This window comes from Dermochelys coriacea, chromosome 10 (genome assembly GCF_009764565.3).
Source record: "Dermochelys coriacea isolate rDerCor1 chromosome 10, rDerCor1.pri.v4, whole genome shotgun sequence".
In the NCBI taxonomy this organism is placed as follows: Eukaryota; Metazoa; Chordata; order Testudines; family Dermochelyidae; genus Dermochelys; species Dermochelys coriacea.
In genome coordinates this window covers 77,611,800-77,637,572 of record NC_050077.1, presented here as the reverse complement: position 1 = coordinate 77,637,572, position 25,773 = coordinate 77,611,800, and the positions used below count along the sequence as shown (strand labels likewise).

General features: G+C 41.3%; 1 protein-coding gene across 2 annotated transcripts in view; it reads left to right on the top strand.

The window, feature by feature from the left end:
- ADAMTS17 (ADAM metallopeptidase with thrombospondin type 1 motif 17) overlaps window positions 1-25,773 on the top strand; it is a 255,112-nt gene that overhangs the window by 217,180 nt on the left and 12,159 nt on the right. For both annotated transcript variants that reach the window (XM_038420717.2, XM_038420716.2), the window contains 2 exons: window positions 5,398-5,602; window positions 12,431-12,583. In XM_038420717.2, the coding sequence (XP_038276645.1) occupies window positions 5,398-5,602; window positions 12,431-12,583 (358 nt within the window). The remainder of the gene's footprint in view (window positions 1-5,397; window positions 5,603-12,430; window positions 12,584-25,773) is intronic.

Below are 25,773 nucleotides of genomic sequence, written 5' to 3'. Positions count from 1 at the left end.
AGGGAGGTCAAGATATTGGCCCACTTTTTTGGGGAAGCACTCTGGGACCTTCAGATGAAAAGCAACGGGTAAGTGCTAAGTGTAATCATTGGGGGAGATCTTTATAGTCGCAAAGGAAGTTAGGTACCCAACTACCCATAGACTTTCAATGGAAATTGCATCTTTACATCCCTTTATGCCTTTTAATAGCTCCCCCATTACTATTATTCAAACTTTAAAACTAGCCCCTGGCTCTAAAATGGGGCCAAACCAAATCCCTCAATCCAACTGTCTCTGAATTTTGGAGATGTTTGAATCCAGATCCAAACTTCCTGGCTCTGGCCCAGTTCACACTGTGGTTAGAACAAGATGGATGCTGAAACCTCAGCAGTGCAGTATTGGTTCATTTCAGTATTTGTACAGTTGGTGCTGATGGCAGCAGTGTCAGGATGGGTGTAAGAGGCCCAGGTTTGAAGCCATTTTTGCCCTCAGGTACAATTCATATGATCAGTTTCAACTGATTGTTTCCCTCTGCACTGCTTATAGCATTCCCTCTTCCCCTCCCTAGAGACCGGGATGTTGATTTTTAGATCATTGGAGAAGGAATTTTATAAAAAATAAAGCACCCAGAATTTCACCTAGCTTCTCCTGCTTCTGCTCAAATGTCACACACCAATACTCAGCTGGATTATTGAGATCAAATGGGCAAACCTGCTGACTGGCACAGCTCCATTGAAGTGGGTGGCACCAGTTTACACCAGCAGAGAATATGGCCCATCTTTCAACAACATCAAGGATTCAAAGCAATTTGTCAAAAAATCAGCATGTTTCATGAAGAGTTGGCTGTGATAGATGATCCTTGCTCATCCTGCTCTAATTATCACCCATGCACCTACTGTTATTTGTCTGCTGAGAGTTAAACTATATTTAAAAAAAAGAAAAGGAGTACTTGTGGCACCTTAGAGACTAACAAATTTATTAGAGCATAATTTCGTGAGCTACAGCTCACACGAAAGCTTATGCTCTAATAAATTCGTTAGTCTCTAAGGTGCCACAAGTACTCCTTTTCTTTTTGCGAATACAGACTAACACGGCTGCTACTCTGAAACTATATTTTAAAGCGCACAGAGGGCTTGTTCCTTACCTATTAAGGCACTATGCCCTGAGGACACTGATCATTGATTCTGTATGATTCATTATTTATAAGCCTTTTAATTGATAAGAAATCTCTCGTCTTAATTACTAGCAGTATTTCCATTTTGGCTCTCAGACCTGTTGCAAACGCTGGAAAGGGAAATACTACTTGGGGTTCTAGCCTGCAACGATCGTATTAATTTAGGCCAGGATCTTGCAAAGACTAGCTCACACTTGACTTGGCTCACTGAATAGTCCCTTTGTGTTCAGTGTGTAAAGTTAAGCACTCATGTAAATTGTTGCAGGATCAAGAGCCCCCCAGAAAAGAAATTGTAGGATAAGACTTACCTGGTTTCATTCTTTGTTTGAATATGATTGATTACGGCTGATGCAATGGAATTTTCACTAAAACTCAGGACTGAACATCAAGAGATGTGAATTATGTTTCCAAGTCACTTCAACCATCTGTACCTCAGTTTCTCCATCTGCAGAATGGCAGTGCAGTTTCTTCCCAGGATCACAAAAGGGTGATGGGGAAAGTGAGGCTTAATTAATTTGAGATGCTTGGAGAGAAAGTGCTGTAGAGGTGGGAAGTGCTATAATTATTATTATAAAATTATGCAACCTATTTATGCTTTTAATTTTCTTTAAAAAAGAGGAAACCTATAATAAAGTTACTGAAGTAGTCATAAAAATAGTCTGTGGTGAAATGATGAGTTGAAATGTATTGGTCAATGGCACTGTTATAGCAAATCCAGTTGGGAATTTGTTTGCACTTTTGGACCCGGAATGTACAGTTCAATTTGCTGCTGCAGTTTTTATCTTTTCAGTCTTTAAAAGAAAACCTTTATCTTTGGATACTGTAAAAGTGCTTGGTGTTACTGGCAGAGCTTGGTTTGCAAACGGACATTTGTTTGCCTAACATCTGCTGTACTGTTTTGGAGTAAGGGAAGAATTAGCTTAGAGAGAGAGCTACAAGAACTCTGATTGTTCTCAAGTAGTTTTGACTCCAGTCGTGAGCCTCATTCTCAGATCTGGGGGACTGTGCCAAACTGAGTGCAAGACCTGAGTTGGGGAACAAAAGTGGCTTTATACCACCTCTGTGACTATGTTAAAGAGTAATTCAGCTCCCAGTGTAAGTTAGAGTGTCCCTAAGGTAGCTCTAACTTACACCTGGCTACCAGAGAAGGAGTGGGACATAGAGATGATAGAACCACAGGATTGGTGCAGAGGGAATTCCCATCTGGAATAAGTGCCAGGCTTTTCCAGCACCTTTGTGCCACAGAACAGTGCATTGATGATTGTTGTCTTCGATATCACTGTGTGGGCAGTCTGTCAAGGGCTCACTGTTGAATGGCAACCACTGCATGAAGGAAAAGAATATGCCAGCAGGTACTGAGGTGAAAGACAAACTGATAGGGATGTGGCTTCGTTGCCCACTGTAACAAGCTGGGCAAAATCTCCTGGTTTTACTTTCCAAGGTGTTTGTGGTCAAAGTGACGATGAAATCACACGGGCCAAAAGAGCAAAAAGAAAAACATGATTTTTCACTTTCCCTTGAAATTAGCAAAAAAAAAAAATCTGAATTTGACAGTTTCACTTCCTGTGCCAAGCTTTTTGCAGAGCTGCAGGCATCAGCTGTATTCATGGCCTGTTCAGAGCACACTGGGAATGCAATGGAAGGGATGAAATCTCTAAAGGTGCTTCTGAGAAAGTTACTCGTTACCTTGAAGGAGGTGCCTCCCATCGCCTGGAAACTGTAACTATTCTCTTAGGCCCTGCCCTTCTGTGATTGATAGAGTTTTCCATGTCAAAGGAAACCCCATTTTTCCTGGCTGACACCTTGTTACTTGCTTTTCATGTTCGGATCTCAGAGAACTTCTAGGACATAGCTTTGCTCCTCTTTTTAGCCACCTGACAAGGTCCTGGACTCTGTGGTTCAGTGATGTACCATGGCAGATCTGTAACTGCACTTGTATGCCACTCGTAGAGAGACACTGGAAATCTCTTTTTGCCGAGGGACCACATTTGAAATATTAAATGTATGAAAGGACCTGATTCCAAAGGCTTTCTGTTGACTTCAGTGGGCTTTGGATCGGTCCTATGTGATCATTCATCTTATATTCATGACATTTATTCTTTCCTGTCACTCACTGGTATGTCTCTGTTAGAACGGTGCCTAACGAGTCCACTGAACAGGAATGAAATGAGGCACTTTAAACTTCTTGTCAGAGCAAGGGAAAACACAGATAGGAACTCCTTTCTCTTCCTTAAAGGAAGGTCATAATCTGACTGTTTAAGGCGTTTCAGGAATACCTGGCAGGACACATGCTACCCATCCTAAAATGAAAGCAGTTCAGAGCATCTTCTGCCAAGAATGTATTTTTATCTTTGGCTTTCTCCTTGGCTGTCAGTCTCTTTTTTTCGTCTTCCTTTGCCAGTAGCTATAGATCATGGAAAGACTGCAGTGCTGCTGTGAATATTCAGTGCAACCATTCCCAATTCTGTGGCTACTTTAAATGAATAAAGCAAATCACTTTCTTTCCACCCATCCCTTTGGTGAACAGCTCCTGCAACCGGACAGGCCACATTCACATTCTGCTCAGAGAGGCCCCAACCCAGCTCGCTTTGAAGTCAATCGGAGACTTTTGTGTTTTCTTCAGTGGACATTGGATCCTCCCACGATAGGCTGGATGTGTCGGTCCTTCTGTCTCAGTATTAATTACACAGTTGGCATTATCCCATTCTATAACCAAAATACCAAGCAGTCAGATGCTGAGATGCACCAAACTACTCCCCTCCCCTCAAAAAAAAAAAAAAAAAAAAAAAGAAAAGAAAAGAAAAAGTACTTTCAGTGTCTTCCTAGCTGTTCTAGCCACCAAAATTAATGAATGTGTCAATTTCTTATACACACAAAAAATGCATGTCACTGTTGTGTGCAGGACAGCTGGCAAATCTGTGACCATGTAGCCCATCGCATGCTGTTCTTCTCAAATCAGCTGGCTTCTGCCTTAGCCTCCGAGATGATCATCCGCACAATAGCACCATGTTAGCAACGGTAACAGATTGCAAATGAGTTAATGACAAGTACACACGACAATTATAGTTTTACATTTTGTGGGCTGACCCTCCCCTCTTCCCCCCCAGAAACATATGTATTTTTTATAGTTAATTCCTTTAGGAGATGCAAACCTTTAAACAGCCTTTTTTCAAGTGTTGCTCTTAATTAGGCACCTGTGCTTCCCTTCCTGGGCTTTCAGCAAAAATAAATCCTTTCTTTCAAGCAGATTTTTGCCTTTGAGAAAGCGTCTTACTTATCTGTGCCACTTCCAGTATTAAGTAACTCAGGATCAGGTGACAAGGGAAAGATTCATTTGATTAAGGATGCTAATCGAGATGACAGTCCGAAATAATAACCCAGAAGGCCGACTTCCCAGAGGAGCAGAGATGATTGCCTTCCTGTGCGTGCACACACAGCTATTGTTCCAGTCCTTCACTTCGTCCAGGAATTCCCGTAATTACAGAGAACATCTTCCTCATTGACAGATTGCAGGAAGCCGTAAGATGGATGCTATGTATGTATCATAAAAAGCATCCCTCCTGCCCACCTTCTAAACCAGATTCTTCCCAGACAGAAAATGAAAGGACGTAAAGGAGCAAAATCATTCAAACCACAGATGGGTACTTTAATACCGTGGGAGCCCTTTTAGAAGTATCATCTTGTATTTTTAAAGACAGCTTGAACCTTGGCCATTTGGTTAAGGTTGGATTTGCCAATAAGAGGAATCTTGTAATTTAGCCACCATTTTTAAGGATCACATGTGCCTTGAACCTCAAAACAGAGAGAGTGCCCTTATTAAACCTCCAGCCAGCCACAGAGCGATGGACAGCGGTGGACATATTTACATCAAATGTGAAAAGATGAGCTAAAAGTGACCCAGTTACACCAACTGTTGGCTTGAGTGCTGTTCTACAGCAGCGTTATTTGCAAGGGAGCCCTGTAGCCTTCCCCTAGCCAGAGCAAAGGGAGTTTCTCAGACAAGTCACACATTATCTCTAATGCGATCCTAAGTAAATTAGTATCACTGGCCTGCAAGGTGCTTTCCAGTCTCTGCACAATTCAACCCAAGGAGGTATGCGATCATTATGTGTCTATTTCACTCAAGCCAATACAAAATTCACAGGCTCAGAACTGGAGGCTTGTTTCTCAGTGTTCCCAAGGGATAAACACAGCACTGGATTCCACCTTGTCTTTTTTATGTTGTTTCTTTGTTTTCTTAACAGGTGGGTGACAGGCCATTGGAGTTCTTGTTCTGCCACCTGTGAGAAAGGCATCCAGTACCGGGAAGTGACTTGTGTTTATCAGTTGCAGAACGGCACCTATGTTAACACCAGAGACCTCTACTGCCTGGGCAACAAACCCACGCCAATACAAAGCTGTGAAGGCCAGGACTGCCTTTCCATCTGGGAGGCTTCAGAATGGTCAAAGGTAAGAATTTGGTTTGAGGGGGAAACCAGAGCTCTCTCTAAAATCTCTTGGGCTTGATCCTGAGGATGCCGAGTGCTCTGGCCCTGATCCAGTAAACACTTAAAGTTAAGTACTGGATAGAGGCCAGAGTGCCCAGCACCTTGCAGGACCATGACCAATCAGTATGATTACAAATGCAGAAGAGCTGTATAGTTCTGAGCAGTATTTTTTCCATACCAGTGAATTATTGAGGTAGGTTATATAAACCCAGCTGTATTATATGCATCTTTCCAATCTGCCATCAAGGCCACTGAGGAGAAGCATTTCAGTGACCTGTGATGGGGAGTTCAACCAGCACAGCAAACCTTTTACTCGGATTAAGTATATTTTGAAATTAATATCTGATAAGTGCTCTGTCAAGGAGTTCTATGATGCAGGATGCCCTGGATCACTCGATCTTTGAGACTTTTCTGATTCTACCTTGTATGATCCTATAAACATGGAAAAACTGGTGCATTTATAAAGAGTTTGTAAATGGTTAGTAATTTATTAATATATGTTACAAGCATGTTATAGACATGAGTAGTATGTGCTATAGGTGGTAATAAACCATGGTTACAAGCACCCTACTGACCTGTCGGAGTCTAACAATCTTGTAGAGCAATTACTTAGCCTTGTACTAAAATGTCTCTGAATCATTTATCAGCATAGTATAAACTATTTATAAATGTGCCCTTATTATAAAGCGTGACCAAAAAAATCTAATTAGGACATAAGGAAATCCCATTTCTGTACTAGAAATATTGACCTCTTGTTTTACACATGAATTTATAGGAATTAGGCTGGGCCATGTGTTATGAAGTAGTAAAAACCACCATTGATGCTGCAGCTTTTAAGGAGAATAGACATAGTAAAGAACTGACATGTCCAATAAAATCCCCAACCATCCCTTAGAATTCAATAGCAAAATAACAAGCTTTGCAACATTAGCAATGAGTGAAGAACAGAAACAATATTTTCATAATTAAAATAATCCTAAACAACTCCAGTGTAAGCCCTCTGGGGACCATGAATATATACAGGGATTGCTAGCTTGCCCTGAAGTCCATGCTGCCATGTCTTCACTGCTATTGTTACCTGCTCTGGCTAGACTAAAAGGTAGTGCAGGGAGGCCTACCTGCTCATACCTTCATTTGCTGTATAGATGTACCCTGAGAGATGCATTTAGGATGTGATTATTTTTGAATTCGGGATATCAAAGAAGAGGTTGACAATCCTATATTGATTTTCCAATATATCAGACAGTGGCATCGATAGTGTGGCTTCCTATTGTGGCAGATCTCTACTCATAGTAGCTGGGGTTCGTGTCCAGATCAGTAGCAGGATATGCTCTAGCCCAGAGGGCCACATTTTCAAATGGGCCTCAATCCAATTTCTGAAATTGCACCTGCAGATTTGTGTGCACCCATTTTTGAGCATTTAGTCTTCTATCTCTATTCATGTACAATAATTGTGATGTGTGTATGTGCATGCAGCATTTGCCTGGCACAGAGCAAACACAGTGTGACGATGGCATTTGTTTATTGTATTAAGTGCAGACTGTTCCCTCTTTATTAAAGTCTGCTATGATTGAAATACCATATAAAAGAAACCTAACAATCGATAGGTTTTCAGGATTGAGAACGGAGGAGAGGCTGCTGAGCTAGTGGCTGCAGCGTGGCCACTCATCATTCACTGGCACAGACATCTACAAGAGATACAGGCTTATGTTTTTGTTGAGTCAGTTGTTTGCCAGTATCCTTTAAACTAATCCCTGGCCTGCAAAGGGTGCATGGTAATTTGCTTCGTCATCTAATTCTCTCCAATAAGATCCCAGCCAAGCTGGCCAGGATATGTTTCTTGGCCATTGTTAACACTCCCAACATGACTTCAATGTTAGTGTTGACATAATACCTGCTAGACTCATCTTGATAAAAAGTCCATTTCCCCTTCGGCATTGCACTTGTGGTTTCACAGGCATAACTCCAGAATGGCTGTATTACAGGGCAGGGCTAGCCTATGAACAAGAGGATGCCTTTTATCTCTCCTTGTTTTGCACTGTTTACTTTTTTTTTAGTACAATATCAGATAACTTTGGGTAACTAGGAGTGTTTACACTCCTAGAACTTCAGGATCCCAGCTGCGTTGCAGGGACAGAGGGTGTTTTTTAACAGGGACTAAGTGCTATTTAATTGTAGTCAGGAAATCTCCAGTACAAGAGGTAATATTCTAAAGTTCCAGAACAGTATATTATTTTACCATTCAGCAGGACACTATATACATTCATTAGTGCTTGAAACTCTTTTTCTTCCAAATCTTTTCATCTTTTTCCCATTCCCAAGTGAAGGAAGCAAAGTTTTGGGATTTTGGAATGTTTTATAGTCCTTTATACATCATCATTTCAGATTATCCCTTCTGTTTATTTCTGATGGGACGCCTGTTTCTAGGTCTGCTGCATTGTAGAAATGTTTGTTTAAGATGGTACTGTTGTCACTGTGGCTTCCTGAAACTCTCGCTTATTTCAGATGGGCAAAGCTCATTAACTGGTTGTGTGTGGTCTTTTGTCACCAATCCATTTCCCAATTAGAACAGTGTTTGCATCTTGCTTTTGTTAAATGAGTGTAATAAGGGATTCATGAGAGCAAAAGTCAACTAAACAGTTTCATGACAAATGTGTATTTTTTAAGGACAGGTTTCAGAGTAGCAGCCATGTTAGTCTGTATTCGCAAAAAGAAAAGGAGTACTTGTGGCACCTTAGAGACTAACAAATTTATTTGAGCATAAGTTTTCGTGAGCTACAGCTCACTTCACCTTAGAGACTAACAAATTTATTTGAGCATAAGCTTTTGTGAGCTACAGCTCACTTCATCGGATCATCCGATGAAGTGAGCTGTAGCTCACAAAAGCTTATGCTCAAATAAATTTGTTAGTCTCTAAGGTGCCAGAAGTACTCCTTTTCTTTTTGTGTATTTTTTAAATTATCTGAAAGTGAGAGATTTATTTTTCCTTTAATACATTTCTCGAAGTTTTGGGATCTACATTAATCATTGCCAACCAGTTGGTTTTTTGAAGTTAGCTCTTTTTCAAGACATGTTTTTGCGATCATATGGTCCATTTTGACTCAGAAAAGACAATTTCACATTGTGTCAGTCTGAGCACATTTTATACCCATAAACCTTTCTTGGCTGGAAATCAATTGACTCCTTAACATTTGAAACTGAGCTTGTGGAAAAAAACACAATATCACAATGGTGATATCGTTTTATAAACCAATTTTCACATGAATTATTTTGTTTTTTGGCTACAAAGAAAAAAAATTGAATAAAGGGCAAGTTGAGGTCTGGTCTCCAATGAAAAAGTACATTCTCAAAGCTAAATCCAAGACAATCTTCAGTGTGGGGAAAAAAAATAAGTTCCCTTTTTAGTGCCAAATGCTTGGAATTATTTGGGTAAAGTATTGCTTGATCTATTTTTAATGACCAAACATAGAGTGTAGTTACAAAAGGTGAAAGTTTCTACTGTTCAGGAGTTGGGAAAGAATCTGAAGAAAAATATGCTGATTTGCTTCTACCAAGAGGCCCATAATGACATGTGTAATGCTCAGGGTTCAGGTAGGCCAAAGTGCCATCCAGATAAGTGGTCAAAGTTCACACAAGTGGTCCAATAACCAGCAGATCCAATTCAGGGAGAAGACACAGAGAGGCAGGTAGTGAGATCTGGTGAGATAGTAAGTCAGGATCCGATGGGACGACAAGGCAGAGTCAAGCGGGGTCCAAATAGCAGCTAGCAGGCAAAGGCTTGTTGCTCAGACAAGGCCAGAAAGGAAGCAGGAAGTTTATATATGGCCACCAACCAATCAGGAAGCAGATCCTGGAAGCTGGCCCATCCAAGTCTGTGAATTCCCTGGTAATTGAATAAGCTGGTGTGACGTGATGACCAAGGCTACTTCCTGGGAATCCAGTCGGCTAGGGTGTGAGACTAGGGTCCTCACAACTGTTTGTTGATGGAGTTCTCTCTTGGCTTTTGTTTCAATTCTTTATAAAACCTTTTGAGGTTTGGTCAGGTGGTTTGTTAATAAAGTAAAACTGTATCAGGCCATCTGGTGTAATCTGGACATTCATCAAGTGCAAATGTTTTCTGTAGAATCTTTGTAAAACTCATGTACTAAAAAAATGTTCTTAATGGTCAGAGCAGTTGAGCAGAGCAATGAACTTGTTAATGAAGCGGTTGATATGTCACCACTGCAGACACTCTGATCACAGACTGGAACCTTTTTTTAAAACACTGTTTTGTCACCTATAGGAAAGCAAATGTGGTGTAGATTTGTGAAGGGCATAAAGGCTCATGCAAATGAATGCTTGTTTTTCCAAAATGTTTGTAAATCCACTGAGAGATTTTTGATGTGAAAAATACTCCTACTTTAGCTTTACTCACTTTTAGCAAATTGGATGATTTGGGGGGTTAAAAACAACATGATGAGACCAAGCACACTTGAGCAGTTCATCCTGTCACCTTCTGAAATCTTACACCACAGTCAGGAACACTGCTTGATAGTTCAGGAAATTCTGTACCAAATGGAGCAATCCATTGCTTGTGGGTACAGCCTAGAGAAATACAGCTTGAGATCTCAGGGAAGTTGATAAGAGCTTTAAGGATTCTGGCATTGCAGCTTACAGAGTTCTCTCTGTAGCCTGAAGGAATTTGTCCCAGTAGCTTGTGGAATCCTATGATAGTGTTCATTATAAAGATGTAACTTCCATAAGGAGGTCACGCAATGAGCAGCACACAGTAAATTAAGTGGACAGCTTCCCAGATTTTAAAGAAGTCACTTTGTAGTTCCTGTGAAGTATTTAAAGGCATGTCTGTTAGCTTGCCAGCTCATAAACACTTGTCATTCATGTCCTTAACAAGGCCAGCAGGTCAAAACTGCCTGGATTGTATTTTTAAGACAGACAGGCATGCTGAGATTTGTCCATTTGATGTAACATATCAAGCTGATGCTTGTTTCCAGCATAGACCCCCTGAATGGAGAAGCATCTTGGAATATACTCAAAAGACCTCACAGGGTATTTCATATCTCCACTATTTATTCAGTGTCAAGTCAACTGTCTTTTCCTCACTGATCCCTGAGGGAGAGAACTTGACGCTCAAGAGAGGGTTAGTTATCATCTCAGTTGGTATGTATATCATTTTTCCACCCACCTGTCCCCAGCAGGCTTTCCATGAAAACTGGCTTGTAACCACTGCACTGGCAGAAAAGTGGGGCATAGGAAGAACATACGTGCTGCTGTACATTGGTGCAATTTAGATGAGTTTGACAATGCCACCAGTTCCAATATCCCTTTGTTGGAAAAGTGATGATTTAAAGCAGCGTTTCTCAGTCTTGGGATTGTGACACCATCCAGGGTGGGCCCCGGAGGGGGCTATGAGGTCCCGGCAAACTCTCTGACAAAACAAAACAAAAACGCCAACATTCCTTCAACTTGGGTAGCAAAATGATGCTCAAATATCCCTGTGTGCATAGCAGCCCTGGCAGAATCCACTTCCACAGAACTCAAGAACTTGAAATGGACCTTTGGTGCCCACTCACATGCATGTGGATTACATTATCCTGGTACTTGTAATCCTGTCTCCTCTAGTGGCTGCTCCCAGCAACTATAACTGTTTGCTGCTTTCTCAGAGCTAAAGAATATACTCCCTTATCACCAGTGGGAGAGGCCTGTGCTCTTAGTGCTGAAGAGCCCATCTTTGAGCCCTGCTGATGACTCAGGTGTAGGGTTGGGGGGGGTGTGCGTGTGTGTGTGTGTGTGTGTAGCCATAGTTTGCTGGATGTAGTTTTGAACTGATCACAAACTGTGGGGTCGAGGAGGGTGAATGGAAATACATTGATATAATATCACCCTTGGGTTATGTGTACTGTATGATTGCATGCATTGCCATAACCTATGATGGAAAGCATTATTAAACAAATAGAAAAGAGCATGCATGTGTTTGTCATTTGCTCTCAACATAATTATGAGACGGAACACTGTGCAGAATCAAAGATACAGTGCTGGATACGCAATATCTGCGTTGCAGAAGGCCTTGCTGCAGGATTTCATGAGCTGGTATACCACAAGACCTTGCAAATTCCACTTGTCATCCAAGGGATGGAGTTGGTGCCACTGTGATATTTAGAATGCTTTATTGCATAGTCCTGCAAAATCAAAGGATGCAGAAGCTTCCCTGTTGTGTACTCTGGTGTATTTGTCCTTTTTCAGTATTGATAATGATCTCTTAAATAAAGGGGTTAAAAATTCCACATGTCCAATACTGACTCCTGTTTAGAACTGGTTGAAATTTTTCAAATAAAAGGGTTTTTTTGGTAGCAAAATTGCTGTTTTTCGAAAACGTTTTTCCACAAAATATTGTCAGATTTTTTTGCCTTTTTTTTTAAATACTTACTGAAAAAAAATCAAAAGTATCATTACATTTTTGTATTTTGTTTCCCATGGTTTTGGTAAATGAAAATATTGGTGGTGTTTTAGATACTGTAAAAATTTGGTAGGGGGGAAATTATTAAAATGGCTCAAAGAATTGAAAAAAAATGAACCCTTCAAAATGACAAAACAGCTTTGAATATTTAAAATTTTTCATGAAACTTGTTTTTCATTTGTCCCTCGACTCTGCTTCTGCAGCTGTGATGACAACCAGCCAAGATGGTAATTATTTGTAGTATCATAGTGAGTAGGAGCCCTGCTCATGGATCGGGATCCCATTTTGCTAGGTGATGTTGTGCAGCGGTTGAAAGAAATGCCTCTTGTTTTTCAGTGCTCAGCAGATTGCGGCAAGGGAATCCAGAAGAGAACAGTAATGTGCACAAATTCTCAAGGGAAATGCGATGCAGCCACCAGGCCAAGGGACGAGGAAGAGTGCGAGGATCACACAGGCTGTTATGAGTGGAAAACGGGGGATTGGTCTAAGGTAACGGTAAACTCTGAGCAGTGTTTGCACTCTAATTGCCTAAATTCTCAGGTCAGGAATCCACCTTTTAAACAACCCTTCAGTGTGGATTTACGCAGCACACAGTGCCAGTACGGGAAGTTTGAGTCCCACATTTCAAAGTTGTTGGGTTTTAATTATTCTGTTTAATAGGAGATAGACGTATTGTCATGGTTTTTGTATTTAATTTCCATGAAAGTAGCTTGGGGATTTAAACATGCCATCACAGCATCAACAACCCAAACATTGCAGCTTTGGGCTACTGCACGAGACACAGACATCTGTTTCCATTTTCTAAGCTGAGCAAATGGCAAAGGAAGCAGCAGAAGTTTGATTTTTTTATTTTTTTTTTTAAGAAAGATATCTTTCCATGCTAACAGTTGCAGGTATTGTTAGAAATCCGGCCGCTGAGGAGTAATGGGATCCTGAATGGCAGCTCATGTGGCTCATTCTGAGGAGCAGAGGGGTGCTGTAACTGCTATCTGACCTCCAACCCCCAAAGGTTTTCTCTTGCTGTGTGCCATAACTGCTGTATGACCCCAACCCCCAGAGGTTGTCTACGCTATGGCTATGTGCCACACACACATGTTCTCCGCCATGATGTTGGGATGTATTGTGGGTGGCAGACCTCCCTCGAAGTCCCTTACGAGGCTAAGAAGAGAATGAAGGAGCTGAGCAGTCCACAGATACACGAGGCTGGCTCTCAGTTCTACCTCAGAGCTCTCAGTAGAGATGGCATCCCCTGGCAACAACCACCCCCTTCAAGGTTATCAGTGGGAACGGGACACAGTCCAAAGCCCCTGCTATCTCCAGGATCAATCTACCCCCCTTTAGCACCCTCCCGCGCTCTCCTTGCCAGGAGAAGGAGAAATTTCAGGGCTCCAGAGGGCAAAGTGAATGGCAGAATCCACTAAGAGATATTTGGTGGGGGAACTTGTTTTCTTGGGACTCTCCTGCACTGGCCTGCGTGCAAGAGGGTCAGGCAGGCTTTCGGCTTGGCTGTAGAGAGAGCCTGCTAGGGGAAATGAAACAAAACACTACCTAAAAGAAGGCAGGTTGGCCTAGTTAATGTGGGCTTCAAGTACCTGGCTGACAGAACCAAGTGTTTGGGAGAATTGGTGTTAAATAACACATTGGAAAGGACCTGCTCAGCAAATCCTTCCCAAAGCAGACAAGGGGTCTCAAAGCACCGAATACCAAATTCTGCTCCTCTGACTCATATGAGTAGCCCCTGCTGGCAAGCAGAATCTGACACTTACTGTTTCATCACAGTAAAGATGGATCCAAAGTTGTGCAGCTGTATCTCCCTTAGCCACCAGCACCTCATAGCCTGATTGCCACCACAAGAAATACACTGCACAGTCTTATCCGTGACTCACTCTGACCCTCTGAAGTGAAAATTAGTCATTTACTTAAAAATAGAGCTAGATTCAGAATTCCCATCCTCAGGGACACACTCCACACCAACTCACGCCATCGTGAATTTAGAGACCCTAGAGTGTTGTCAGTGGACTTGATCCTCATATACTGTGATGTAAGTCAGAGCAGAATTGGTGCCTGAGTTTTCACTCAATCCTTAGCCACACAGGCAGTTTTGTCTGAGTAAGGACCTCAGCAATTGGCCACGCTGTTCATAAAATCTCTTTACGTTGCTAACTTCATGTTTGCTTGGGGGACTGAAATTTCCCAGGAATATTATATTCCAGTCCTGTTTTATCTTATCTTTGTAACTGTACCATTCTTTAAACACAAAGCCTGCTTTGTGTTCATGAATGTACGGCATGTGCAGAAACCACTGGGATACAGTAGTTTCATTTTCCTTTCCAAAAAAGCAAGTTTAATTCTTGTTGTTATTGATCAAACTCCAATGAAATAGAGGCCATCACAGGCAAATGGGCTTACCTGCCGTAGCATTTTTTGGATGACTATCAGTAATAAAATTCCTTGAAGAATTCCACCATGATTTCAACAATTTCCATCCCACCATCAACCTCAGCCTGCATCAGTCCACACAAGAGATCCACTTCCTGGACACTACGGTGCTAATACGCGATGGTCACATAAACACCACCCTATATCGGAAATCTACTGACCGCTATTCCTACCTACATGCCTCTAGCTTTCATCCAGATCATACCACGTGATCCACTGTCTACAGCCAAGCTCTATGATATAACCGCATTTGCTCCATCCCCTCAGACAGAGACAAACACCTACAAGATCTCTATCATGCATTCTTACAACTACAATACCCACCTGCTGACGTGAAGAGACAGATTGACAGAGCCAGAAGAGTACCCAGAAGTCACCTACTACAGGACAGGCCCAACAAAGAAAATAACAGAACGCCACTAGCCATCACCTTCAGCCCCCAACTAAAACCTCTCCAACGCATCAAGGATCTACAACCTATCCTGAAGGACGACCCATCACTCTCACAGATCTTGGGAGACAGGCCAGTCCTTGCTTACAGACAGCCCCCGAATGTGAAGCAAATACTCACCAGCAACCACACATCACACAACAGAACCACTAACCCAGGAACCTATCCTTGCAACAAAGCCCGTTGCCAACTCTGTCCACATATCTATTCAGGGGACACCATCATAGGGCCTAATCACATCAGCCACACTATCAGAGGCTCGTTCACCTGCGCATCTACCAATGTGATCTATGCCATCATGTGCCAGCAATGCCCCTCTGCCATGTACATTGGTCAAACTGGGCACTCTCTATATAAAAGAATAAATGGACACAAATCAGATGTCAAGAATTATAACATTCAAAAACCAGTCGGAGAACACTTCAATCTTTCTGGTCACTTGATTACAGACCTGAGGGTGGCTATCCTTCAACAAAAAAACTTCAAAAACAGACTCCAAGGAGAGACTGTTGAATTGGAATTAATTTGCAAACTGGATACAATTAACTTAGGCTTGAATAGAGACTGGGAATGGATGAGTCATTACACAAAGTAAAACTATTTCCCCATGTTATTTCTCCCCCCTCACCCCACCCCCCACTGTTCCTCAGATGTTCTTGTTAACTGCTGAAAATAGCCTACTTTGCTTGTCACCATGAAAGGTTTTCCTCCTTTCCCCGCCCTGCTGCTGGTGATGGCTCATCTTAAATGATCACTCTCCTTACAGTGTGTATGATAAAACCCATTGTTTCATGTTCTCTGTGTGTGTGTATATAAATCTCCCACTGTATTTTCCACCAAATGCATCCGATGAAGTGAGCTGTAGCTCACGAAAGCTTATGCTCAAATAAATTTGTTAGTCTCTAAGGTACCACAAGTTCTCCTTTTCTTTTTGCGAATACAGACTAACACAGCTGCTACTCTGAAACCAGTAATAAAATTTATTTGTTAATAAATCCCCTCAGGAGGCAATTGTATGTGAATGTAATGGTGTTAATGCTGGAGAATGCATTAAGAACCTGCCATATGCAATACGTCTATATTTATACCAAAACAAGAATCTGCATCACAGACTGTTTAGAGTATTGAATGTTATTTTATTCATAACCTGGCATGCAGAATCCAGGAGAACTAGCCAAAATAAACTGTCCCCCTATATTAACACACTTTTTTTAAGAATCTTAAAACATTTCAGAGTAGGAATTGACTAGGATTCTTTTTATAGTGGGAAATATGAAATTGTTCTGAATTCACCATAGATTCAACTGTCCAGAGGTTTTAAACCCAGTAGGAGAACCACTAACGCCATCATACTTCCTAACCATCCTGCTGGTATTGACCAGCATAGCATGGTGGGTGAACATGTCATTGTTTGGAGACAAAAAGTTTGGGAGCGGTAGAGTGTAGTGAGCTCCATGAAGTCAAACTAAAATCCCATGGTAAAACATTGTTGCTACATAAATTGCCGTGAAAGAATTTAGCGCTTATAAAACGGAAGCTTTTAGTGTTCATACAAATTAGCCTCAGAGCATGCAACAACTTTGTAAAATGATTTCATTGGGCATTTTCAGTCTATTGCTGGGAGTATTTTTGTCGGGGGAGGGGTTAATGATCACTAGTTATTTTCTCAGTTTAAAAAAAAGTTTTGGTTCTTTACATGCAAACAACTTACATGGCAGTCCCACGAATACTCTGCCCTCCAGTCCATCACTCATCCAAACAGTAACGATTAGGGTTTTAGAATCCATCATGAGGAACATAGGAAGAGACAAAACCTCATAAAAAGAATAAAGTCCAGACAGACCTTATAAATAGGATAGATGCATGTGTGGTAACGGGCAAACTGTTTTTATTATTTACAGAGCAGCCTCCCTAGAGTACATAGAGTGTATAAATGAAAAGACAGATCACTGCTGTAGGGAGCTTACAGTCACATTCAGACATGACAGGGCACAGGATGACAAAAAGAACAGGAATACTTGTGGCACCTTAGAGACTAACAAATTTATTTGAGCATAAGCTTTTGTGGGCTAAAACCCACTTAATCAGGTGCATGCAGTGGAAAATACACTAGGAAGATATATATATGTACATAGAGAACATGAAAAAATGGGTGTTGCCGTACACACTATAAAGAGTGATCGATCAAGGTGGGCTATTATCAGCAGGAGAGAAAAACCTTTTGTAGTGATAATCAGGATGGCCCATTTCCAACAGTTGACAAGAAGGTGTGAGTAACAGTAGGGGGGAAAATAAGCCTACGAAAGCTTATGCTCAGATAAATTTGTTAGTCTCTAAGGTGCCAGAAGTCCTCCTCATTCTTTTTGCTGATACAGACTAACCCGGCTACCACTCTGAAACCTGTCACAGGATGACAGTAAACAATGCCTGAGTGAGGCACATGGGATGAACAAGGGTTACCATAGTGAAAGATGAGACATGTTTGTTATGTACCTATCTCATTAGTTCCTGGTGCGCTCAGATACTACAGGGATGGACAGCAATATATAAAACCTTAAGTTACATTGTTAATAGTGTTGTATACATTACCTATGTGTACACTCACACGTTCATATATACTTTTATATAGGGGCTTGATCCGCCTTGTGCAGAACAGGAATCTGGGGGGGTAGAGGTGGGCACATGGGTTGTGACTGTGCAACTACCTAGATCTTCCAGCCCAAGCTTCACATACTGTGTTCTGCAGCCTTGTCAGCCCTTAGAGGGAGGATTCTGTAGCTGTGCCCCCAAGTGGTGCCAATGTCTACTGTGCAATGCCATTTGCTCTGGCTTACGGCCGGGAGGAGAATTTTGACCCTAATTGTTATCATATTTGCAACGTATTTGGGGGATACTATTTACAGTTGCCGCTAAAGTTTATTCCGAGTGTCCTATGCAGATATACATGTGACATTTTTAGTTCACTCTGCAGTTCTTTACTGTTTACAGAGTATCCAGCCCCTGAGCATAATATAATTATTAGTTTTATTTGTTTAGCACTAATGATGTACTCAGTACTATACAAAACATAAATCAAGACATTCCATGTCCCACACATCCTATCATCTAAAGGGTGGAGATACTAGACATAACATACTAGAGGAAAGTATTAGCTTATAATTTTAAATCTTTCTTTCGTTCTCTCTAACCTGATGTCTTCAGAGTCACAATTCACTGTATATTTTTCCTATATGATATAAAGGTGACCAAATGAATAAGAACCCACTCAACCATCTCCCATTCACACCTTTTATCCACATGGAAATGCATCTATCCATATCAGCAGTTTCTGGAAGTGTTGCTCACCCAGTTAAACACACACATCTCACTCACTCACCATCATTTGGATACTTTGAAGCAGTTCTATATTGTCTGAAAACTGGCTTGTTAAACGTTTTATCATTGGATAGTAAATTACATTTTTGTTGTTGTTTTTTGTGGTTTTTAAAGGAAAGGATCAAAGTTTCTCATTTTCCCAGCGCTTCACACTGAAGCATAGATTTTAAAAATATGTTTCTAACCTGCTAGTTATTCCAGGGGTACTGCTTTTTAGAAGCATGGACATTGATGAACTATGATGGCTTAAATATATTGCAAACTAACTTCAGTTAGGGCTCCTGATAACCTGGTAAATTACTGCACTCCTTTACAAGATGCAGGCAGTTAATATGCAGAATGTATTGTTACATAAAGTTTAATAGTGTACATGATTTATCCTGTTTGCATGTGTTAGGCTGCAGTTGAGGGAGTGAGCTGAAGGACTTTGTCCTTGACCTTGCATCCAGGATCAATCATGCGTCATGTAGTGAAAATGTACATCCTGAATGATGCAGTGATGCTTTTCTGACTTGGCTCAGGAGCATGTTGGGTGGACCACGGTGCTGACAAACATCAAGTGTTGCCTGAAGTTGAACAGTGCTAGGGGGTTGCTTTTCAGCTCCCCAAGCTTCCCCGAAATTTCTCCCTCTCCTCCACTCCCCTCCCCTCCTAGTCTGGTAATGAAAAAGCAGTGAGATCACTCAGGTACAAATCAGCAAGTGTAGTTTTTCCTCATGCTCCATTTCCCCAGTTGTTGGCTGTTGGACTCTTTCAGGGTATAACTGGAACTAGTAATATTTAAATATTAAATGATTCACTATTCTTCTGGATTTTTTTTTTAATTTCTGACTTAGTTTATTTGTTTCACTGGTTTATACATCTTGACATTTGCTGTTTCTACCTTGTGAATAGTGTCTAAGTTTTGGGGTCAGCTGCACAATCGGAGTGATTCTGGTTTCCCAATTCCACTATTTAGTTATATTATTTCAAGAGGAGTATATCCAGGAAGCCAGAATTAGGGGGGCAAAAAAATTGTTAGTGCTGACATTCTCAAGGGCCCATTTTGGGTAGGTGGAACGTTAGACATGCAGTTTATTTTCCCCAGGCAACAAGCTAGCAATCATATCATATATATATTTCATAGTTTCATGAAAAAAGTCTTTTAAAGGAGGAAAAGTGCAGTTGCTGGATCATATTCTGATCTCATTTACACTTATGTAAATCCAGAGTAATTGACTATAATGATTCCCTACAATCCATGGGTCAAAACCCAAGGATCCCACTCAACATAGTGGGTCAGATATTGATCTCAGTTACAACAGTGTAAATCCAGATTAATTTAGTCAGATGAGTTACTCCAGATTTACATCAGTGTACTGAGATCAGAATCTGACCTACTGTGTTGAGCAAGGCCCTTGGGTTTTGTGCAGTAAGGACCAGGTTCTCAGGACAAATATAAATGTCTGAGCTGAGACTGTATTGTGTGGGGAAGGGAGGTTTGGGGAAGAATCATTCTTTTACCAATTGCTATTTCAAACACTTGGCTGGCATGCATCTCAGAGAGTAGATGGGAACCCAGAACCCCTTACTGACTGGAATAAATTGCAAAGCCCTAGTAGGAAATGCCTTGGTAAAATGTGATTAAAAATATTCTTGCTGTCAATAATGTCATTAATGATAAAGCACATTTGAAAAATTACCTATAGCCACCTGTCATCCCTGGCAATCAACAGTTGCTAATTTCTTTCCAGTCCTTTTCTCAGCCTATGTAATGCTGCCTGCAGGTACTCATCCCAGGTGAATGTTTAAAATTTCTGCAGGGAGTCTGTTTTCCTCTTAGAATAGCATTGCGTTTATGCCAAACATTTAAATGTTTCATACTGAGGATCAGGGGTTATTAGTCATGATTGTGGTAACAAGGGCTTTCTAATTGCAAATGCGTTATTTTGGCAGTTACTTGCAGTAAATTGTATTGTCTAAAAGAAATAAAAACACTGTGCAGTGCACTGAGACATTTTTCTTTCAGTGAGTACTGTACAATCAAGCCTTTCTTCCTAATTCTAGGGAAAGGCCTGTTTTCTGAGTTACAGGAGTTTGGGAACATCAGAAAATCCTTCTGTACTCCTTGCCCTTGATGATTAACTCATATTACATGATAAGAAGAGCAAATCAATGACAGCTATAGTTTAGGAGGTGTATTCAAAGCTGTTGTGACCAGAGAAGTACACTGTCCTTTTTTTATAGCATTCATTACGTAGTCACAGCTTAACCTGCCATCTGTTTATAATAAACCACAGACAACTTGTTAATTCTTGATAAAGGTCACAATCAAATTCATCTTCTTATGCCTTGGGGAAAATAACTTTTCTTCTTCAATTCACTTTTCTGGATAGAAAATTATAAGGGATGGACAGTAATTTAGATCCAAAGCCAAGCATCGCAGCTGGCATCCGATTTCTGCACATACAACTAATGTCCCTGCAAAAGTGGGTGCATGCCCATTTTTGTGTGGGCACACAAATATGGTAGTGATTGCACACCAGTTTGCATGCACAAATTGCAGTTTGCACATGCAAAATTGTTGCACAGAAGCGAATGTTGGAAAGTTGGCCAGAGGAGTGTCTGCTGCTAGTTGGCTGCCCTAAGAATCATGCAAAATATAGAAAATGAAATGACATGGATGAGATGTGCTCTGTGTAGGACCCAGCTATGGGGAGGGAATGTGCTTCTTAGCCAACTTTCCACTTCCCCAGTCCTGGGGTTGACCAGGGGCCAGATCAGCCTCCAGTGTAACATCGCAAAGTGTAGTTACCAACCCCAAGGCCTACTCTAAGTTATGTCGATAGTAATAGTTCCCTACAGATTGTTCTACTGGCCAGCAATCCAGAAGCTCAAGCCACAACCCTTCTGTCATCCACTCACCCCCAACACCTCTCTGTACCAGAGGGCTGGGAGCAGATGGCACGAACCTGGATGTATCAGCTTTACACCAGCCAAGGATTCCTTGACAGGAGGGGGATCCCCCCCTGCAGAATAAGCATACAAAAGGAAGGATGCAATGCTGGCTCCATAGAGTTAAAGACTGGAAAGGAGCCATTTTACATGGTGGTGGGTTAAACCGGTCACTATTTATTCAACTTCCTTTGGGGGCGGGTTTGGCGTAAAAGAGATATGCTCTTAGCCAGCCAGAGTTTTGGTTTTACAAAGCAGAAACCATCCCTGGCTTTGCCCGTCTGCTCTTATAGTGAAGTGGATTTTGTTTACAACATTGAATTCCCAGTGGCTTCGTTGCATTGAGGCTTTTGGCGTGAAATCAGAGTTTTGCACTCAAGGATTGCAGTTTAGACGTGTTTCAGAGTAGCAGCCATGTTAGTCTGTATCCACAAAAGGAAAAGGAGGACTTGTGACACCTTAGAGACAAATTTATTTGAGCATAAGCTTTCATGAGCTACAGCTCACTTCATCTGATGCATTCAGTGGAAAATACAGTGGGGAGATTTATATACACAGAGAACTTGAAAAAGTGCATGTTAGCATACACACTGTAAGGAGAGTGATCAGGTAGGGTGAGCTATTACCAGCAGGAGAGCGGGGAGGAGTGGGGGAGGCTTTTGTAGTGATAATCAAGGTGGGCCATTTCCAGCAGTTGACAAGAATGTCTGAGGAACAGCGGAGGGAAATAAACATGGGGAAATAGTTTTACTTTGTGTAATGACCCATCCACTCCCAGTCTTTATTCAAGCCTAAGTTAATTGTATCCAGTTTGCAAATTAATTCCAATTCAGTAGTCTCTCATTGCAGTCTGTTTTTGAAGTTTTTTTGTTGAAGAATTGCCACTTTTAGATCTGTAGGTGGTGATGATCCAGGACTGTTGGTGATTTTTCTTTCTTCTTTGCTGTCTGTGGAGTTGATATTGGAATTTCTTTCTACTCACTGTGCCCTGAGTTTGCAGTGTAGCCTTTTCTAGTGTTTTACTGTGTTAAGCTAATGTGAAATCCTGCATCTTGGCAGGGGGTTAGACTAGGTGACCCTGGCGGTCTCTTCTAATTCTATGATTCTATGAAATAAGCCACTCTTAGCCCAAAATAAGGGCATCTACACAGAGATTGCACCAGTTTAAAAACACATCTGTAGTTAAACTGTTGCCAGTTCCTATATAGACAAGGGCTTTCTCTACAAATAGCTCAACATGGTCCCAGGGAAGGAGGCACCAAACTTCTTCAAGGATTTCCTTTCAATCTGAGTCTTGATTGATTGGCCCACCCACTCTCCACACATCCATGCTCCTGCTGCCACTGCACAAATGTCTTACCAAAACTGTTTTGTAGCCAGCCCCAGGGAGGTGCTAACCTGCTTGTTCTTCAGGGGACACATATTCAGGGGAATGAAGGTGGATGCTCCTTGAAATGCTTGTTTCATTCAAGGCTTTGCTTTTAACTAATTGCTAAACCTTGGATGTGTACTTCAAGAGCTGCTTTTGTGTGGCGGATTCCACAACCTTCCATGAATGTACTTGCTTCATCAGCTGAAGTGCTGGCTGATTCCTGAGCTGAAAGCTGTCTGTCAGGTAATTCTGGAGCTTGCTTCTCTTTCACCAGGGTGTCAATGTCAGAGTCTGTGAGATATCTACACCTTAGAAAAACATCCCTCAGAAATGCATAATGTACCATACAGTTACTGCAATCAGATAATGGTCTGAGCCAAAGTAATGTCAAATGTGACCATCCTGCTAACAAGTAGAATTGATTGCATTGTTGTAGACAAATTACTGTATTTAAAGGTAGCTTAGCATCTTTATTAGTCCAAGCAATTTTGGTTTTAAAGACAAAATTGTAAGGCCTGTTCTTCCTTCAACATTATCCCAGTGGCATTCCAGCAGGGACCAGACCTCCTGGTTTGTTAATACCAGTCTTGGGAGAGCAATAGTTCTTGGAGATAAGAAATAGGTGATATTGAAAGATAAAGACTTTTGATACTTGTGCTGTAAAGGTGCAGCTCAAAGTTCCTTTGTGGCCTTGGACCTCTTTGTGCCTCAGTTTCCTTCCCAGCAGGAGCAGTAACACTTCCCTACCTTACAGGGGATTGTGAGGTTCTCGGATGTTATGATGAGCACCAGATGAGAAATAATTAATAAAATGCATAAATGTATTCTGCAGTATAAAAGCTTGAGACTTTGCACGTGGGACTACTGAACATTGAAAAATTGTACAGACAAAACTTAGACATGCAAAACTGAGCCTGACGTTTTAGTGATGGCACTGGAGCTCCTTTGAAAATGCAGCCCTAATTGAAGTGATTAAGCAAGTCTGAATGCATAAAAAACACCTGATCCACAACCCTGATTTTCTTGGGTGAAATCCTGGCTCCATTGTGGCAATGGAATTTTACTATTGACTTCCAGGGGGCCAGGATTTCACCCCTTGTCTTTACAAAGAAAATAGAAAGACAGGGGACAATAGGTATGTAGTATGAGCTAGTACACAGGGCTCTGGTCTGGGAGTTAGGAGACCTGAATTCTATTCTTGACTGTGTCTTAGTGTGTGATGTGGGGCAAGCCATTTCACTTCCCTCTGCCTCTTGATTCCCTTCTCACTTTTCCCCTGGCTTGCCTGTTTAGACTGTAAACTCTTTGTTGCAGAGACTGTCTCTTTTTTGCACAATGCACAGTACAGAGGGGCCCTGATCAACAGTCCAGTTGCTGTGTCTCTAGCTTCTCATGCTGGCCATTATTGTCTGTTTTCTTGTACTCCCCTGTCGGTGTGTCCGTATCCATCTGTTGTCTCTTGTCTTATCGTTAGATTGTAAGCATCTTAGGGAAAGAACTGTATTGTTGCTTTTTTTTGTACAGTTCCTAGCACAGTGAGGTCTGGATCCATGGCTGGGACTCCTAGGCACTATAGTAATACAAATAATAATAATAATAGATGCTACTGACATACAAATTATTATTCTTACTGGTAAAGCAGTAAGTAGGATTGTTGTCAGTGTCAAGGATGTAGTCATTAATATTCCATTTGAAGTGGAGCAGATCCTAATGCATTCTTGTCTAGTGGGATTCTCAGAGGTTGGCTATGATTTCCAACAATAGAACGTTGGATTAATTGCTAAGAATAATTGTTCTAATTAAAAGGGCTACTTCATTAAGTGCATTTTTCTTATAGAGAATTAATGACTTGCAGAATGGAGTAGAGTAGGCTTATAAAAGCTGGGAGGAGTTGCTAGCTCTTTGGAGGACAGTATTAGAATTCAAATCAACCCTGACAAATCAGAGAATTGATACAAAACCAGCAAGATGAAATTAAATAAAGACACGTGCGAAGTACTACACTTCGGAAGGAAAAATCGAATGCACAAATACAAAATGCGGAATAACTGGGTAGGCAGCAGTTCTGCTGAAAACCATCTGGAGGTTAGAATGGATCACAAATGGGATATGAGCCAGCAATTAACAGGAGAGTCGTATGTAAGATACAGGAGATAATTGTCCCAGTCTACTTGGCACTGATGAGGCCTCCGTGGGAATACTGTGCCCAGTTCTGGGCACAATGCTTTAGGAAAGATATGGACCAATTGGAGAGAGTTCAGAAGAGAGCTACCATAAAGCTAAAAGATTTAGAAAACCTGACCTATGAGGAAAGGTTAAAACAACTGGTCACGTGTAGTCATGAGAAAAGAAGACTGAGGGGACCAGATAACAGTCTTCAAGTACATTAAGGGCCATTCGAAAGCAGATGGTGATCACTTGTTCTCCATGTTCACTGAAGGTCGGACAAGAAGCAATGGGCTTAATCTGCAGCAAGGAAGAATTAGCTTAGACAGTAGGAAAAGCTTTCTGACTATATAAGGATAGTTAACATCTGGAATAGGCTTCCAAAGGAGCTTCTGGAATCCCCATCATTGGAGGTCTTTAAAAACAAACACCAGTGAAGGAAAGTCTAGGTATATATTTGGTCCTGCCTCAGTGCAGGGAGCTGAACTAGACCTCTTGAGGTCCCTTCCAGCCATACACTTCTGTGATTCTTTAAAGCCTTCACCAGAGTCCATGGATTTCTTAGGGAATTTCATCACAACTATTGTAGCTTTAAAAACAAAAATAATATGTTGGGAGATTAAAAAAAATGTGCAAGAGGCAGAGCTTGTTAATCATTGACATTCTGTTCTAATTCTTGAGTTCCCCTGACATTCTGGTAAAAAATTCAGGGTTATTTTCCCAATAAGAGGTATGTGCAGCAAGAAATTCACCATTTATCACTCATGGTGCCCAGCCTGAGGGTAATTATGCAGATTGAAACCCCATGATAATCAGCATATCTTTGTGCTAGTCAGACAGATGTTACACGTACAGATATCTCCTGTAGAAACATCTGTTGGCGGCTCCCTATAATTTTGCATTCTTTCTAACAGCCTTTCAGGATTTATGATGTCCAAAGAG